This window comes from Vigna angularis, chromosome 4 (assembly GCF_016808095.1).
Source record: "Vigna angularis cultivar LongXiaoDou No.4 chromosome 4, ASM1680809v1, whole genome shotgun sequence".
NCBI lineage: Eukaryota > Viridiplantae > Streptophyta > Magnoliopsida > Fabales > Fabaceae > Vigna > Vigna angularis.
Window position 1 is genome coordinate 15,378,387 of NC_068973.1, and position 19,225 is coordinate 15,397,611.

General features: G+C 36.5%; 1 protein-coding gene across 1 annotated transcript; it reads right to left on the reverse strand.

Annotated features, from left to right (window-relative positions):
• Window positions 1-1,248: 1,248 nt before the first annotated feature.
• Window positions 1,249-17,515, reverse strand: LOC108331746 (probable aspartyl aminopeptidase). Its single transcript, XM_017566651.2, has 11 exons — window positions 17,319-17,515; window positions 17,095-17,230; window positions 16,921-16,999; window positions 15,810-16,012; window positions 15,647-15,719; window positions 6,844-6,966; window positions 6,497-6,652; window positions 2,649-2,822; window positions 2,343-2,417; window positions 2,129-2,269; window positions 1,249-1,618 (listed from the first exon to the last, which is right to left on the reverse strand). The coding sequence occupies exons 1-11, from the start codon at window positions 17,398-17,400 to the stop codon at window positions 1,397-1,399; spliced, it is 1,464 nt and encodes a 487-aa protein (XP_017422140.1). The 5' UTR covers window positions 17,401-17,515; the 3' UTR covers window positions 1,249-1,396.
• Window positions 17,516-19,225: the final 1,710 nt, after the last annotated feature.

Consider the following 19,225-nt stretch of genomic DNA (forward strand, 5'->3'; position numbering starts at 1 on the left):
GGCATGGATAGCATCATGTGTTAATCTCTATAGGACATACTTAATATGAGTTGTCCAGAAGACATGAGTCGATATTCCTTTTGTTAAATATCTTTGTATATATGGATTTTTGTATGGTTTTTGAATATTTGTAATTGATTAAAATTGGATTGTTGATGAATTGTTAATAAAGTTGTTTCTTTTACATCATTATGTTATGTTAGAGTTTTATTTTGGTTAAAATGCTTATTTGACCATCTATTCATTTGCATTGTTCAATTAGACCCCTAATTTTTATTTGGTTCAATCAAGTTTTGTATTTATAAATTATCTAATTAAATCTTTTTCAATAAATTGACATTAATGTTATGTCTATGTATATCACATGTTAATCGATAACCTTTTTAATTTTTTATTATTTTTTAGATTTTGTTACATTAAGTTATTTTCAATTTTTTATTATTTTTTAGATTTTGTCATAAAGTTATTATCATATGTAACATTATTAATATTACATGTATATACATCTTTCATTCAATTTAATCCGAAATTTTAACTCAATTAAATTTAAATTCTTTTTTAATGATGGAATGTTATCCCTTTTCAATACGGAATAAATTAATAATTAAACTTAATTACAATTTATATATATATATATATATATATATATATATTTAAATAATTTTTTAAAATTTATATATCAAATCGCTTCACTTAAATATTCAAATTTATTTTATCTTTATTACATTTTTAATTTAAAAATAATCAATATCTTAAACTTATTAGCTTTTTAAAAATAAATGTAAAGTGACATTTGTAATTTCTAAATTTTTAAATTTTTATATTTCTCAAATTAAATATTAAAATTTAAAATTACAAGTGTCATTTATCATTTACATTTTTAATATTTGAATAAAAAAATACAAGTTCAAAATAGGTATTTTTTTAACAAAAGTGAGAACACTTCGAACTACCGAAGACCCTGTTAATAGAAATTTTAAAGAATTAACATCTCGATTACATAGCACTTTGATCGCTAATCACATTGTAAAACAATTAATCAAATATTAAGGACTCCAGTCATCACGCACACATTGGACAAAGTAGTAGAGTAAGGCTTCAACATCTTGACTTCATTTGAAGGAGTAAACTATTGAAGTAAACTTGCACACGTACAAAGAATGCAAACTTACCATTGAAAAATGCTAAATCAATCTTAATGTTACATGTGTGACAACCGTTTTATCTTAAAAATATTTCTCACAAAAATCAGGAAGATCCTTCAGCTTTATTCAGAATAATATATTAAATAGCATTCGCTACAATAGGCAAGGATAATAAATTATAAAACATGACTAATTCCAACAACATCCACAGCACAAGATCAATTTAGCAATTCGTGATAAAAAGATATATCCTATATGTCCACGACCATCTTACCATCGAGATGAGAGAATTCTTGGTAAAAGGCCTTGAAGTGCTCATATGAATACTTCACATCATCAACAGCACAAATTTCTCGTATGCTATGCATTGACAACTGAGGTGCACCAACATCGACGGTGCGGATACCAACCCCACTAGCAAGAATAGGACCAATGGTTGAACCACAAGACATGTCATTGCGCACCACAAAGTCCTACAAACATCAATGTACCTTGTTATATAATCCATTATTGCTAGCTTACCAAGGCTTACACAACTCTAGGCCTGACAAGAACAAATGTGTCTTCCATTCCTAGACTTCCAAACAAACTTGTTTTTTATCCTCGAGCTTTTAACTTGATGGACTTTAGTCCTTTTATTTTAGAAACATGTGAATTTGGTCCTTTTGTGAAAGTTAAAAACTGTCATTAAATAATAAATTATGTGAGGAGGCTAAATTCACACATTTTGTTAGAAAACTACTTGTCAATTTGAAAATGCATGAACCAAAATTAAGTTTGATATAAAATACAGGAATCAAAAATACATTTTTCTCTTGGGGATGATTTAAAATAGGTAATAATATTGTTCCTTGAAATATTACAAATACTATAGTTGAAAAGTCTTTTCTGATAGTTAGATTGCCTGGTAGAAGCAAATCTATTCCAATTACAATCACAAAAGATGAAGAAAAGTGACAGATTAAATTGTTCACTTAACTTACCTGAACGGGGAGGTTATGTTTTGTTGCTATTTCCCTGAAATAGAAGGATGTGACAGCATTGGTTGCATAGCGCTGGTTTGCATTGTTTTTAATGACAAGTCCTCCGTGTAGTTTGGGTTGATGGTTTACTTCATGCTTCTCCTGCAAGAAATTTGGTCGTGATAAGGAGCAACAGTTTGAATTATTTGCAATCAAAGCATATGGGAAGACTTACCATGTAATTTGGGTGTAGTGCATGTGCCATATCAGCAGATACAAGGTAGCTTCTTTGAGCTGCTTTCTCCAGAAGCTAAAAGAAATCACCGCAACGAAAACTAATTAAATACTGAAAGCACAATTAGAGTGTGGTTATTCCACTTTTCACAGTTGAAATATCTAAAATGCTAAAATGGTGGAATGGTGCTGTAAATTATGAGGGCTGGCACGACAAAGCCATTCTAGATTTAACTAATTGTAAGTAGTAAGATCATCCATGCAGTACACCGGAATAAAAAAGAGTAACGGAATAAATGTATTATACGTTGGGATTTGTGCCAAAGGTATTGGTAACCCTAGTCACAGCATTTAGCATAACAGGAGAGCCAGCTCCTTGTGCAGAGGCAGAACCAACTTCCTCATGGTCAAATAAAGCCACCATTCTCACTCCCGTCTCTTCCTCTAGACTGCTTTCAGAGGATGTAGCATCTATTAAAGCCTGAAATAGAAACCAAGATGTTAGCGTAGGATAATCAACAACGAGTACATCATGCAAACACATTTCCAATTTCCAGACAGATAATCTCACTGTCTTTTAAGTCTTTAGATTAAGCCCCAAAAATGCCTGAGTTTGATGCAAAAACAAAACCAGCAACCGAAGGCATACACCAGAGGCACTAGAACTTGTGATAGTGTGATGCCATCCAAACCACACCTTGGTTGACACGGGAAGAGATAATATTTAATCTTAAGTTGATTGGCATTTTCCATAGGACCACGGTAATTGACAAAGGAAGCCAAACATCAAGGTTATGCATACCCTTTTGAGAGGAAAAGTCACCAGTTGAGGGGAAAAGAGGTAAAAGGCCCAAGGTCATACATACCCATTTGAAGCACGCAATAGAAACAATGTGGGAGATAAACAGCTCAACACAGCCTGGGTAACCCCTTGTGGGTTGGCTGTTCAGGCCAGGGTCTAGTCCAGTGACCCTAGTCCCAAGGGAATACTAAAATGCCCACATTACTGCTCAAGCTGCATATTTGTTAGAGATGATATTTAAGCTTTAAGACCCTGTGAGATAAGCTTGAAAAGCCCAACCTAAAAGCTAGTACTGAAGAAAAGAGCTCGAAGTAATATGTGGCATTCATACCACTGTGAGACTCCTCCAATGGAGCATAACCACAGAAATAGATTTTGCATGTATTATACTCTTTTAAATACTGTCTTGTCTAGTCTGTTTCTATAACTAGGTAAAAAGGTGGACAATGACTCATATACTTGGGGTTCTCTCAAGATCCTTGTTGCAATAGTAACAGCCATGAGAGGGTTCACATAGAAAGCTACCACTTTGTCCACAGCAAAAACACTACCTAAGCATAATATTCTTCAATATAATAAAAAATCGAGGAACCAGATTTCATAACCTAGCATGTATTACGTGTGGAAAATGACAGGACATTGAAAGCATAAGCAAAGTAAAGATTCAGGATTGCATATAGGAGTAGAGACTGTCATATTATATTGAGTGTAAAGCATCAATCTTGTGCTCCGAAGAATAACACGTCACCACATCAAACATCCAAAAAGTTTTTTTTTACCAAATTAGTCCCTTAATACCACATCAAACATCCAAATTTGCCCTTTTGTGTCACTAGTCTTCCATAAGAATTAATATGGTACCATTACAGATCTGATAAATGGCTAATTTGACGAACTTAAGACAAATTCTTTAGAGGACTAATGTGGTAATTACACTAATATTGGAAGAATAAAATAAGGGTTCAAAGGTAACCAAAAACACCTTACAGCCGCTATGTATTCACACCCCATATGGTTAACATCATGGTATAGATACATTCATCTAATAAGCACACTTTCCTGTTCTCTGCCATTACAGGACTGCAATCAGAAAATTGCCTAACTTCATGGATTTCCATAATCAATCGTTTCTAGAAGATACAAGGTTTTCTCAGTTATGTATGGACTGATTTATCAAATATGGAGGAAATCAGGACCAAACTCAAGCTCTAGAGTCAGCAGGTGTCTAGAGATCCAAATGCAGTGTTTGGCAAGATCAAAGCCTAAGCAGTGACCTCATTGGCTTATCTGGACGGGATTTTGGTAAAATACCAATTGCAACAGCACAACCAAAGTATCCCTTTTAAAGGCCTTCATGGAAGGTATCGAAGCCCTGTTTAAATGTCCAACAAATCCCTCCACTATTTAGGAAGTTAGCAGGCAAGTGGCTGAAAGAGATGAAGAATCTAATGAAGGAGAAAAGAAACTTCAAGAATAAATAAAAGAAGCATAACAAAGAAGAATAAAGAAGATTCCAAGGGAGATTCACAAGAGACAAACTAAAAAGGAGCAGAAGAAGATATAGAAGCTCTCAATTTTGTAAACTTAGATCATTAGAATATTCCTTCATTCTCTTGGAATATTCTACCATTCAAGACTCACCAAGAGTTTTGTTGGACAAATTTGGTTTGTTCAAAAATAACATGAAGAGTTACTAACCAACACATGTCACTTTCATGAGTGTACTGATGGTTCATCCCTTTCAACTAACCCATGTGTCACATGTGCTTCTCGGAAGTATAATGATGAGCTTTTACTTAATTTTAGGAGCAACTGTGTGTTTTTTCCCTAATTTTAAGGAACTGCCCAGGTGCTAGGATTAATTGAAAGTTAACTAAGTATTGAACATTAGATTAGTTGAGTTAACTTTAGTTTAAGCAGTCTTATGTTTGTATTTGGACCTCCTAATGTTTCTAAACACTTGAAAGGAGTCTTTTCCTCTTCAAAACCACGGCATGCTCCTTATGAAAGAGAACCAACCCCTCTTGAAAAATCACTTGTGAAGATTGAATGAAATCCTTGTGAGTTCACTTCGAAAGTCTAGGTTCTCTAATCTTTTCTTGGTTCTTATCTTGAGAATCTTTCTCAAGTGGCAAATCTCCGTGCTTGTTCTTTCTCATTTCTATGTCTTATTTTTTTAATTTCTTTGGCAAGTTGGGTGATGTGGTTTATGTTAAAAGTCAAGATTATGGTTTGAAGTCACAAAATCCTTTAACCAGAAGATGTAGTCAAGCATGACCTATGCTATATGGGAATTTCTAAGTCCTGGAAAAAATTAGAGAGGTGCTTACAAGATTGTTAAGGAAATCCATTTCTTCCCCACACGATTTCACCTTATTAATCTCTTTTTCATCCCTACTATAACAATAGATATGTAACAAAGGCACAAAGTGTTTGTTTGGTTCTACGATCCATTTTTAATGCAAAAACAACTAGTAATAGTGCTGGCAATCCACATTCAGCAAGTCCCAATATGCTCCCAAACAGACTAACATAAAAACCATTTGGGTTTGAATTAATGAGCTATCGATTTAGAGATTCGTAGAATTGGAGAAGATGAAATTATACCTAGAGATCATGGGCTGAAAGCATTCCATTAGGACGTAACTTATAATGATGTTATTAACTGATAGACTTCTTTAGTCAAGAAGACTGTCACCTAAGCTGTAAGGCAAACTCTCACACAAAAGAAGAAAAGAATGTGTATTTCTTCAGTAGAAAACAATAACAGTGTACAATATCCACCCTCAAGGGAGCACTCCCCCTCCACGGGAACTAGTATCCTGTCTATACAAAAGGAACTCAAAACTGAAAAACCTTTACAGTAACTCCTAACCTTCTTATAAGGTTTTCCCTCCTATTCGCCTAACTGTTAACTGAATAGTTAACCGTCTTACACATTCATTAACCACCTAACAACCCTATTAATTCTTCTTCCTTCTCTCATATACTCTTAATATTCTATCATTAACATATAAGGTAATGCTATTCAGAAATGATTTTCTATTCCTTGCAATACAGAATAGCTGCCTGAACTGACCCAGTTATCTAGACTCGTAAACTTTAAAAATGAAGGTTATATTTTGAAGTTCATATCTAAACTATACACAAGTATTTGAAATTTTACTTAAAAAAAATATATATTCTCTATAAAAGTTAAAGTTCAGTGAGCAAAATGACATGGAGAGATTATCAAGTCGTCCTGAAAAAATGAAGTCTTTTGCGGGCCCACTAACATTTTGAAGTTTATATATCCAAACTATACATAAGCATTTGAAACTTTACTTGAAAAATAATCTCGATGGAAGTTAAACCTTCAGTGAGCAAAATGACATGCAGAGGTTATCAAGTCGTCCTGAAAAGATGAATTCCCTTGCAGCCCCACCAACTGTACTTGGTTGTGTATCACAAGCTTGCAATTCAAAATCATAAATGTCATCTGGTTCACATCCAAGCTTACTTGCAAGCAACTGGTGAAAATGGGAAAGAAGAGAATAACCAACAATGAGACTCTACATCGTCATATATACATCCCAGACCCAAATTAAGAAAGTTACAGATTACAACTACATGTGACTGGTGTTAATACACACAACCCAAGAAAGGCAACTGAAATAAAAATAACAAAAATACATTCTCAGATTCCAGGTCAGCTGTTAACCTGCAAAAGAAGAAGGTGGTGCTTCGTATTGGTGGTGCCTGTTTTATCAATTGCTTTATTTCCATCAGTCTGATTTCCATTTTCAACCGGACCATTTTCAGAGGACAATTTATTAAGCTCACCCTGCAAGACAAAGATCAATGAACGTGTAAAAGCTAGATCTAAATAATTAAAAATGAACACTTTGAATCTGAATATGCACTGTTTGTGGTAGTTTTACTTCTGTCAATTAATAACAAAGTATAAATGCATAGTATAACAGTCCAAAACCATTGCATCAAATGTTTAATGAAAACACAAACACAATATTAAGTAACTTGCAACATTGGATAGGTTTAGTGGCAAGGTTTATGTGAGAAGAAATAGAGGTGTTAGGTTTCTTAAGAGTAAGAAACCAACTATAGATCATATATTAGGATTAAACACTCAAAACTGACAATTCAACGTAGGTTCACATTAACATTAATGGAAAACGTAATTAAGGGAACATTCAACAGCATCCAAGGGAAATAAATCCATACAGGATAAACCCTATCCAAACTTAAGAAAATACAACCCACCCACCAGGAGGAACCATTTCCTCCTTAAAAGATAACCCTACTAAACTTAATAACTACCTCTAACCATCCCTAAACTGCCCAACCACCGTTAACTGTCATGAAATCTTCTTATTTTGAAACCTTCTTCCATATACACGTTAAAGGTCTTATCAGGAGGCAGGTAGTTATAACCTCCAATTGTGTTGTGTAATTATCTTTTATATTTTTTTTGTTAGATGATTGTGGGCGGTTTTTAGTTGGTTGTTAGGGTGAAAATACTGGTTCTCTCGAAAGACTTAGAGAATTGCATGTTGATATTTTCTGTTTTTACCACTTTGGTAGAACAATTTGTGGTTTCTAATTAAGTTCTTCTGTGTAATCTGTTTTACATCTATTTAGTGATTTCTGGATACCTATCAATTTGGTATTTAGAGCCACTTTCTTGGTCCTGTGAGGGCGTGTGGGGAGTATGGTTCATACAAGAATGGAATCTAGATTAGATGTAGTGGACAAGATGCTGCAAGAATTTATCCAAGATAAGGACAGACAGGAAAATCAGTCTAATGAGTGCTTCCAGCGTTTGGAGGACATGATTCGAAGCTTAACCACCGTGGTTGAATCGCTGTCTTGTAGGGCTGCCAAGGGTGAAACTGCTTCAGCGATGAATGTTGGTCAAGGGTCACGTTGGGAGGAAGAGACAAGTCATCATTTGTCTTCCTCCAAATGGAGAAAACTGGACATTCCAGTTTTTGCAGGGGAGGAAGCGTCTTAAACATTATTTTCAATCGAAGGAAGTCAAGGAGGAGGAACAAATGTAGGCTATCATAGTTGCTTTGGAAGGGAGGGCCTTAAATTGGTTTCAATGGTGGGAAACCAGCAATCCAAATCCTATGTGGTCGTTGTCCGCCGTTTTCAACCCATGATGCTTCAAAATCCTTTTGAAATTCTGATTGGCTTGCGCCAATCAGGGTTGGTAGAGGATTATATTGAGCAATTTGAACAATATGTTGGGTTTCTGAAGGGGATTCATCAGGAATATTTGGTTGGCATTTTTTTGAATGGGTCAAAGGAGGAAATCAAGGCTGAAGTTAAGTTGTATAAACCTAGCACTCTTCATGAGTTCATGATGAAGGCTCAAATGGTGGAGGAAAAGGTTCGAGTCATCTCAAAAGGTGGACCTTTCCATGTTCAACGCAATAATAATGTCTCCAAACCTATTTCAATGACTCACAGTTATTCAAAGAGTGGGGAAGTTCGCTAAGCTTTAATATTTCCAGCAATGGTCCGGGGGAAAGCAATGCTTCTGCAAGTACTTTTCATAGTGTGAATCACCCAAGTCGAACGCCTTTTCAGAAATTGTCTCAGGAGGAATTACAGGATAAGATTAAGAAGGGTCTCTGTTTCAGGTGTGATGAAAAGTTTGGTCCTACTCATATTTGTAGAAATAAACAATTGCATATGTTGCTTATGTTTGAGGAGGAACTATCTTGCCTAGATACCCTTCAAACTCCTACTGATACTCAAGAGGAAGGGAAGGAAGAGATAGGTCAGATTTTGCAACTATCTCAATGTATCATGGCAGGGCTTACAACTAGGAAGTCCTGGAAACTTTAGGGAACAATTGGTCGTGAGAATATAGTGGTTTTGTCAGACTATGGAGCCTCACACAATTTTATTTCAACAGATCTGATTGCCAGATGTGGGTTACATCAAGAACCAACTCTTCCTTGTGTGGTAGACATGGGGGATGGACATAAGGTGCATTGTCAGGGGAAGTGTCATGGTTTTATTCTAGAAGTACAGGGCCTGAAAATTCAACAAGATTTTTTTGTTTTCACATTGGAGGGGTGCGAATGTTATCTTGGGATTGGAATGGTTGGCTTCAGTAGGGGAGGTAAGGGCTGATTTTGGTAGTTTACGATTAACAATTGGTAAGAGGCACGAGGAGCACATCCTTATGAGTGATCCCACTCTATCCAAATTTGAATCTTCTTTGAAAAGGTTGGTGCATGATTTCAATAACAAAGGCTCATGTTATGTTATTAAATGAAGAGGAGAAGGAAGCGAATGGTAGTATTGTTCTTGTACAACTTCTCCCATATTTTGGAGTTGCATAATGAAGTTTTTCAAGATCTAGTTGACCTTCCTCCCAACCGCCCTTATGGTCATGTTATACATCTTCATGAGGGTGCATCTATCCTAATCTTAGGCCCTACAAATACTCTAATCAACAAAAGAATGAGATTGAACGCTAAGTCAAAGAAATGTTACAGGCGGGAATCATCAGACCTAGCATCAATCCTTATTCAAGCCCAATCATATTGGTCAAGAAGAAAGATGGAGGGTGGAAGTTTTGTGTGGACTATCAAGCTCTCAATAAGATCATTATTCCCAACAAATTTCCTGTTCCTGTCATAGAGGAATTGTTGGATGAGTTGGTTGGTGCAACCACATTTTCAAAATTGGATTTAAAATCTAGTTATCATCAAATTCTCATGAGAGAGGAGGGACATTGAGAAGACTTTTTTTCAAACCCATGAAGGCCATTATGAGTTTTTGGTTATGCCTTTTGGCTTGACTAATGTTCCAACCATTTTTTAGGCTTTAATGAATCAGATTCTTCAACCATTTTTAAGGAAGTTTGTCCTCGTTTTCTTTATGACATACTGGTTTATAGCCCTACTATGGCTACTCATGTGCCTCATCTAGCGGAGGTATTAAAGTTGTTGCAATGTCATCAATTAAAACTTAATCAAAAGAAGTGTGTTTTCAGCCAACTACAATTGGAGTATTTGGGTCACATCATTTCCAAGGATGGTGTGGTTGCAGATCCAACTAAAGTGGAAGCTACAACCATTTGGCCAGTTCCAAAAAGTGCCAAGGTTTTGAGAGGATTTTTGGAGTTAACCAGATACTATAGAAGATTTGTGAAAGGGTTTTGTCAAATTGCCAAACCTCTCACACAGTTATTAACTAAGGAGGGATTTTGCTGGACAGTTAAGGCTCAACGGGCATTTGATGCATTGAAGGGTGTTGTTTCTCAATTGCCAGTATTGGTTGTCCTAGATTTTTCCAAATCTTTCACCTTGGAAAGAGATGCATCTAGCAAAGGATTGGGGTTGTTTTGTTGCAGGATGGTTGACCTTTGGATTTTTAGAAGGCTTGTTTGAGAGGGGTCAGCAAAAATGAGTGTACGAGCGGGAGTTGATGGCTATAGTCCAAGCAGTTCGAAAATGGAAACATTACCTCATGGGCAGTCATTTTGTTATCGTTACATACCAAAAGAGCCTTATCATCTCAAGGAAGTGGCAAAGTGTCCTTATCTTCTTCATTAAACTTAAATTTTGTTTTGTATATTCCTCATTGTCCTTATAATTTAATCTCCTTGAGTCAATTGACACGTTCATTAAATTGTTCTATAACCTTTACTGCTACTTCCTTTGTCATACAGGAATGGTACGGGTCGTCGAATTGGAGAAGGATATGAGTCAGGAGGACTGTATTTCCTAAAACCTAACTCTTTTGTTTCCTGCATTTCAACTTCATCTCCTAAAATTTTACATGATCGTTTGGGTCACCCAAGTTTGTCTAAGCTGAAGTTGAAGGTTCCAAGTCTTAAACACATTCCTGTCTTAGATTGTGAGTCTTGTCAGTTAGGAAAACATGTTAGATCTTCTTATCCAAAAAAATCTGAGACACGATGTAAGTCTATTTTTTCTACTCTGATATTTGGGGACCGAGTCAAGTTACTTCCTTTGGTTTTAACTATTTTGTAACCTTCATTGATGAATTTTCTCGGTGTACGTGGGTTTATCTTATGAAAGAGAGATCTAAACTTTTAGTCATTTTTATGTCCTTTGTTAATGAAATTAAGAATCAATTTGGAAAGACAATTAAAATTCTCAAAAGTAATAATGCTAAGGAATATTTTTTTTGTTGCATTTTCTTCATTTTTATCTTCCAAAGAAATTTTACATCAGTCAACATGTCCTCACACTCCACAATAAAATGGCATAGCTGAGAGAAAGAATAGACATCTCATTAAAACAGCACGTTCCCTGATGTTAAATACTAATGTTCCTGTTCATCATTGGGGGATGCAATCCTCACTGCTTGTTTTTTTATCAATAGGATGCCTTCTTCATCTCTTGACAATAAAGTTCCTCACTCCGTAATTTTTCCATTGATCCTCTTTACCATGTCTCTCCACGTGTTTCTGGGAGCACTTGTTTTGTTCATAATGTCTCCCCAGGTCTTGATAAACTTTCTCCCAAGTCTATTACATGTGTCTTTTTGGGATATTCTCGCATTCAGAAAGGATATAGATGTTATTCTCCCTCCACAAGAAGGTATTATATGTCTTCTGATGTCACCTTTTTTGAGGATACACCTTTCTTCTTGTCTTCCAAGGAGGATCGTTCATCTGTTCAAGAGATACTTCCTATACCATCATGTGATCCCTTGGTCATTCCCGCTCCTCCATCTTCAGCTCAAACTCAGAATGCACAAGATACTGTTCAACCACCTTCCCCCTTGCATGAAGATCCTCGAGACTCGGCTTCTTCTCCATCAGATTCCCAGACCATGGATGCTTCATCCTCCTCGTCCTCTCTTGACTCAAATCAGGCTTGGCCTATTGCTCTTCGAAAAGGTATTCGATCTACTCGTAATCCTTATCCTGTTTATAATTTTTTAAGTTACCATCGTTTGTCTCCTACATATTTCTCCTTTGTTTCCTCCCTTTCTAACATCAAAGTTCCAAATAATGTTCGTGAGGCACTTGATCACCCTGGATGGCGACAAGCCATGATTGATGAAATGTAGGCACTTGACAATAGTGGCACTTGGGAACTTGTACCTCTTCCTCCTGGTAAGAAACCCGTGGGATGTAGATGGGTATATGCTATTAAAGTTGGTCCTACTGGTGCAATTGATCGTCTTAAAGCTCGTCTAGTCGCAAAGGGATATACTAAGGTTTATGGTCTCGACTATTGTGATACTTTTTCTCCTGTGGCCAAAATCAATAGTGTTCGTCTTTTTCTTGCCATGGTTGTCATTCGACAGTGGCCACTTCATCAATTGGACATTAGAAATGCCTTTCTTCATAGTGATCTGGAAGAGGAGATATACATGGAGCAAACTCCTGGATTTAATCGTGTTGCTCAGGAGGAGTCTAAGTTAGTTTGTAAATTACGTCGTTCACTCTACGGCTTGAAACAATCACCTCGAGCTTGGTTTGGTAAATTTAGTCATGTTGTGCAACAATTTGGATTGAAACGATGTGAAGCAGATCATTCAGTATTTTATGGGCATTCTACACCTGATAAATGTGTTTATCTTATGGTTTATGTTGATGATATTGTGATTACAGGAAATGATGTTGCGAGAATTGCTCAATTAAAGGATCATTTGTTCAACCACTTCCAAACCAAAGACCTAGGTGGTTTTAAATACTTCCTTGGTATAGAAGTGGTACAATCAAAAGAAGGAGTCATCATTTCACATAGAAAATATGCCCTTGATATTTTGGAGGAAACAGGTCTGACAGATTGCAAGCCCATTGATAGTCCTATGGACACAAATAAAAAATTAACGAGAGACCACGGTGAACCTTTCTCAGATCCAGAAAGATACAGAAGGTTGGTTGTAAAACTAATCTATCTTACCATAACAAGACCTGATCTTTCTTATCCAGTGGGAGTTGTGAGCCAATTTATGCAAAATCCTCATATTGATCATTGGAATGTCGTGGTACGCATCCTTAGATATGTAAAAGGGAATCCAGGACATGGATTGTTGTATGAGAACAAGGGAAGTACTGAGTTAGAAGGATATTGTGATGCAGATTGGGCTGGTTGTCCGAATGATCGAAGATCTACCACAGGATATTGTGTACTCCTTGGAGGGAACCTTGTATCATGGAAAAGCAAGAAACAAAGTGTTGTTGCTCGATCTAGCGCAAAAGCTGGATACCGATCTATGGCCATAGCTACATGTGAACTTATTTGGATCAAACAACTCCTTCAAGAATTAAAATTATGTGAAAATAAGCCTATGAAGTTGTATTGTGATAACCAAGCACCTCTTCACATAGCCTCCAATCCAATGTTCCATGAAAGAACAGAACATATAGAAATTGATTGTCATTTCATCAGAGAGAAGTTGCTGTCCAAGGATCTCATTACAGAGTTTGTCAATTCTAATGAACAATTTGCAGATATTCTGACTAAGTCTTTAAGAGGGCCTAGGATTCAGTTTATATGTTCCAAGCTTGGTGCATATGATCTATATGCTCCAGCTTGAGGGGGAGTGTTGAAATGTATTAAGTTTATGTTGTTTTGTGTGTGTGTGCACCCAACTTAAGAGGTGGGTTGTATTCTGTCATAGTATTTTATATATATAGAATACCAAAACCTTGTTAGGGTTAATGAATGAATAAAATGTTTCAGTTAGTTCTCTAACAAAACGGATGAATGGGAGACTTGGGAAGCCAAAATCCAACGTGATCCTACGCTGGTTTCTCTCATCCACGAGTTATTGTTAAATTTGCGAGCACGTGAAGGGTATGAGTTGAAGAAAGGAAGATTGTTCTACCATGGGATACTGGTGTTACCCAGGAACTTTAGGAACTTTTCTCACATTCCTGTCATCATCATGAAGCTGCATGAGTCTCCTTTAGGAGGTCAAAGTGGGTACTTCAAGACATTTAAAAGGATAGCAGGCGTAGTCTACTGGGAAGGGATGAAACGAGATATCAAGAAGTTTGTGATGCAATGTGCGGTATGCCAATGCAACAAAACAACATTGGCCCCTGCAGGTCTGTTACAACCACTGCCTATTCCTACACAGGTCTAGTTAGATATTTCTATGGATTTTATTAGGGGGTTACCCAAGGTGCAGGGCAAGGATATTATTTTGGTCGTGGTGGATTGGTTTACCAAATATGCTCACTTTTTGGCCCTCGCTCATCCTTTTACAACAATCCAAGTGGCTCACTTGTTCATCAAAAAAGTGGTAAAACTCCACGGGTTCCCTTCCAAAATAGTTTCTGACAGTGACAAGCTGTTTTTGAGCAATTTTTGTCGTGAATTATTTAGACAGGCTGGCACAAGTATAAGTTTAGCACAACCTACCATCCCCAATCAGATGGCCAAACCGAAGTTGTTAATCGTTGTTTAGAGACTTATCTAAGGTGTATGAGAGGGTCTCAACCCAAGAAATAGCCATAGTGGTTGCCCTGGGCTGAATTTTGGTTTAATATCAATTATAGTGCCTATACAAAAATTCCCCTTTAAAAGCTCTTTATGGTCGTGACCTTCGTTAATTTTCAAGGGCAATATTATTCCTTCTAAGGTCCAAAGTGTTAATCAACTCCAACAGGAACGTGATGCACTCTTGAAGGAGTTAAGGGCAAACCTATGCAAAGCCTAACACCAGAATCGAGATCAAGCTAATAAGCATAGGCGAGAGGTGGAGTTTCAAATTGGTGACTGGGTTTATCTTAAATTGCAGCCTTATAGATTAAGGTCCTTGGCAAGAAGACCAGATGAAAAACTAAGTCCAAGGTTCTATGGCCTTTAAAAGGTGCTTGAACATATAGGGGCAGTTGCTTACAAGTTAGAACTTTCTGCTCACTCCCGAATACATCCAGTCTTCCATGTTGCAGCATCTCCCCTCTTTAAAAAATAGTTGGGAAGCAGTAGCTACCATCAACAAGGAGTTTCCTAGGATTCACCTTGAGGACAAGGTGAAACTTCATGGAGGGGGTATTGATAGGTTTAGTGGCAAGGTTTATGTGAGAAGAAATAGAGGAGGCAAGTAGTTATAACTTCCTAGCAGGTAGTTATAACCTCCTGCAGTTGAGTTGTGTTATTATCTTTTATATTTTGTTTATGCTAGATTATTGTGGGCGGTTTTTAGTTTGCTAAGGGGAAAATCTGGAGAGACCGGTCCTCTCAAAAGACCTGGAAAATTGTATGTTGATGTTTTCTGTTTTTACCACTTTGGTAGAACAGTTTGTGGTTTCTAATTAAGTTCTTTTGTGTAATCTGTTTTACATCTATTTAGTGATTTCTGAATACCTATCACATTGCATGCTATTATAAGTTTAAAATCCATATTTAACATAGCCACGTGCAAGCACTTAAATAACATTTCAGATAGCCTAACATTAAATGCATTTAATCCGCGGGACTTGATATATTAAACCAGGGCATCACAATAATAACTATTTCCATAGAATAATCAGTAACCACTACGATTACCTTCAGCGATGTTGCCAAGATTGGAATAAGGTGTGTCTCGTTGTTGAATTTGAATCCATCAGAAGAAACAGTCCTGTACACGATGAACCAGACGAAAATGATAAACCCAAAATAATGATCAAGAAAGCTAACAGACAATGCATCTCAACAACAGTGACAGAACTTGTCCAAGTGAATTGCCAAAGTTGGGATCCGCATTATAGGTTCCTCAATCCTAACAAGATGATGTGAGTATGAAACAGAGCCTGCATTCTCTTCTCGAACAATGACCCTCCCCGCCACAGTCAAGTCTCGGTCAAACCACGTGTGCCACAAACCACCTCCATAGATTTGAACACCTACCTCCAAAATCCCACCCTTAACCACCTGCACAACACACACCACTAATTAAACATGTCTTCCACTGCATCCATATAATAACATATCAAACTCAAAATCCAATACACTAATTATGAATTCAAATTTATTTGAGTAAACAGAAACTCCATCCTTGAGGTTGGTGAGTGCTGTCACATCATTCTCTGAATAAAAAAATTAAAAAAATCTTGAAAACTATCTATCTCAATCACATTAGTACAACACATTTAACTTAAATGATAATATTAAAATAGAGTAAACGATCACTTTGACCCCCTAATTTCCTGAATTGAAGGAAATTAGAAAAAAAAAATCCTCAAAGTGTAAACTTATATAACCCAGATTCTATGGAAACCAAAAGTGTATTATTGATAGAAAAAGTGAGGAATAGTATAACCATTGTACCCAGAGAAAAGCTCCTCATAGAAAAGATCATTCTCTCTCTCCCCAACCCATACGGTTTCCAACAAAAAAGGTACAGAATGAATTACAAGCATTTCCCTCTCCCTTCGCGTACCCCAACTAACTGCCACATCAGCAGCTCTTCTCAAAGTACCCTATTCAACTCAGTTGCTTGTTCAGGCCCAAACTCAATATCCTTACATAAACCGAGAATCACATAAGTCTACATTTCAGAAAACGTGCCACTAAAGAGATAGTGAGTAATCAAACTGAGGAACTTACTCGACATCTTAAAGAACTTATTTAACATTTCATTAATCACAGTGACTAACATAACTAGACCTACTAAAGTGGTTGTTTTCACTCTGTGGACATGCTTTCAGGGACCAAAATGACAATAGCTGCTTAAATCGTATACTTAGATTAAACCACTTACAAATACCTATTTGACATTTTTCTAACTTTACTACTACGACAGACCCAGAACTTGGGAACCTAAAATAGAAATCTGTTACCTTAGAGACAGGCTTGAGTTTGAGACATGGACTATCCGTGTGAGCGCCAATTATGTAGAATCCATTTCCAGCAACGTACCTGAGAAGAAGTTGAAAAGGGAAGCACCATTAGGAGTATTGGTGTTGTTTCGTGTTTGGTTGAAAAAGAGGGGGACGGAACGGAACGGAACGAACTTTTTGCCGACGGCGAATGCTACAACGGTGGAGTGATTTCTGGTGAAGAAGTACTTGTGGCCAGGTTGCAGATCCCACAGTTCCCTCTCGGAAAGTTGTTGGAACCCCGCGCTCTTCAAACGCTTCTTCGCCTCATCTGAAACGAAGGAAGAAAGAGAGAATGAGGATTTGCGATCCGGCGGCTAGTACAGAAGGAAAGGAGAGAGAGTTGGTTATGGTTTTACCGACGGCGTGGAAAGCCGTTGGAGAAGCGTTCAGGAAGTCGATAAAATCGGAAACGACGTCGTAGCTCTGCTGCTTCGCCATTGTCGTTCAGATGCTAACACTGGATCCGCGATTCTGAGACCCTAAAACCAGGATCTCGTTTTCACCGTAACGGATATATTGAAAATAAATAAAATAAAAAGCATTTAAACCGTGAACGTCTCCACGTTACTTAGGATTTGATAGTTAGAAAAACAAGAATTGTTATTATTTATACCTAAATGTTGTTTCTATATTCTTTTGTCTATACCTAACTATTTTTTGTGGTGTGATTTTTAATTTCTCTAATATTTTTAATTAAAAATGATTTATTATTTAATAATTTATAGAATCCACTAATTTGTTAATGCAAAAGTAATTATAAGATTCATCAATTCAAATATTAATTATGTAATTTTATTATCGTTAACCCTACAAAATTATATATTTCTTAAGCTTTTAAAATTATAATATTTTATTGTTGTGATGGATAAATTATAATAATTAAAACTTGTTTTATAATGTCAATTTATATGAAAAATATTAATTTATAATTAATGAGCATTAATTATAAGTTTTATATTATTTTTATAATTTTAAACAATTTTTCTCACTTATTTTTAAGTTAGTTTAAATGCATAATGATTTTATTTGTGCAAAAAGTTTCTTTAATTTAAGATGTTTATAAAAACTAAAATCTAGTGGCATATTTGTAAATATAACAAAGTTAAATTTAAAAAAAATTCAAATCACAACGTTTGGATCTAGAATCATCGTGGAATTGAAAAATCACGATGGTTTGATGAAGTAAACGTCGTGAAATTGCTAACGAGGGTTAAAACTGTTTTACCTTTTAACTTATGTGTATGCCTAGTTTATCTTCCTGCATTTGAAGCACACTGCATCATTATCTTTTCTTCATTCTTTTTCGTCATTCCATTTGTTGCCCTTTTCGCACCACTAAAGTATCGTTGTTTCCTCACCTTATTGTGATTTTTGCCTTGCACCCAATCCTCGTGCCTTAGTGGTTTTGTGCAATATTATCTACCATTGGCCCTCCTTTCCACATCATTCATCGTCTTTATCTCTTCAAGCACGGAATAATGGCAATGCTCTAGCTAGGACAAGCCAAATCTAGAAGCAACCAAGGCAAGAAGAACAAGATGCTTAAGGTTTTAGATGGAATGCGGAATGGTGATGGTATAAGGTGGAGGTTGTCACGATTTTGGGTGTTTGAATGGTGATTGAAGGTGTGTTTGGTGGTTCTTTAAGAGAGGTTGGGTCATCTCTTAGAGGAAGGTGGCTAGAGGAGACCACTTGGGTTGCTCTAGCCTAGGGTGACCTTAAAAGAGTAGTATGGCACAAAAATGGTAGGATAACTTTACTTTAAATCAAAGGTGATTACATGATGGAGGGCACCTCTATTTATAGGCTACAGTGTCTCAAAATGGACATAAACTTTAACATGAAGGAGCCACCTTGGTTGTCTTAGAGAGCAATAAGAAATTCTCTCCAATAGGAGGGAGACAAGTGGCAAAAATTCTCTCAAATGAAAGAGTGACATGTGACCACTACTTATGGAAAAACTCTTCATTCCTAGAGTAACACATGGCCACTAACTAGGAGGAAAACACTCTAATGGAAAGCCTCCACATGTCTAGGACGACATCTTTCTCCCTTGTCCTCCAAGCTTAGCCAAAATGTTGACCCCTTGGTCAACACACCCATTTTGGATGTCCAAGCATAGTCAACTTTGGGCTTTGGCCTTTGTTGACTTGTTTGGTCAAAATCCTATTCTACTTGGCATAAAATACAAGGCCTAATTGAAATTTTACATTGCTAGACCCATAATACAAAGCCCGAATAAAATCTAGACTACTTCGCCCAA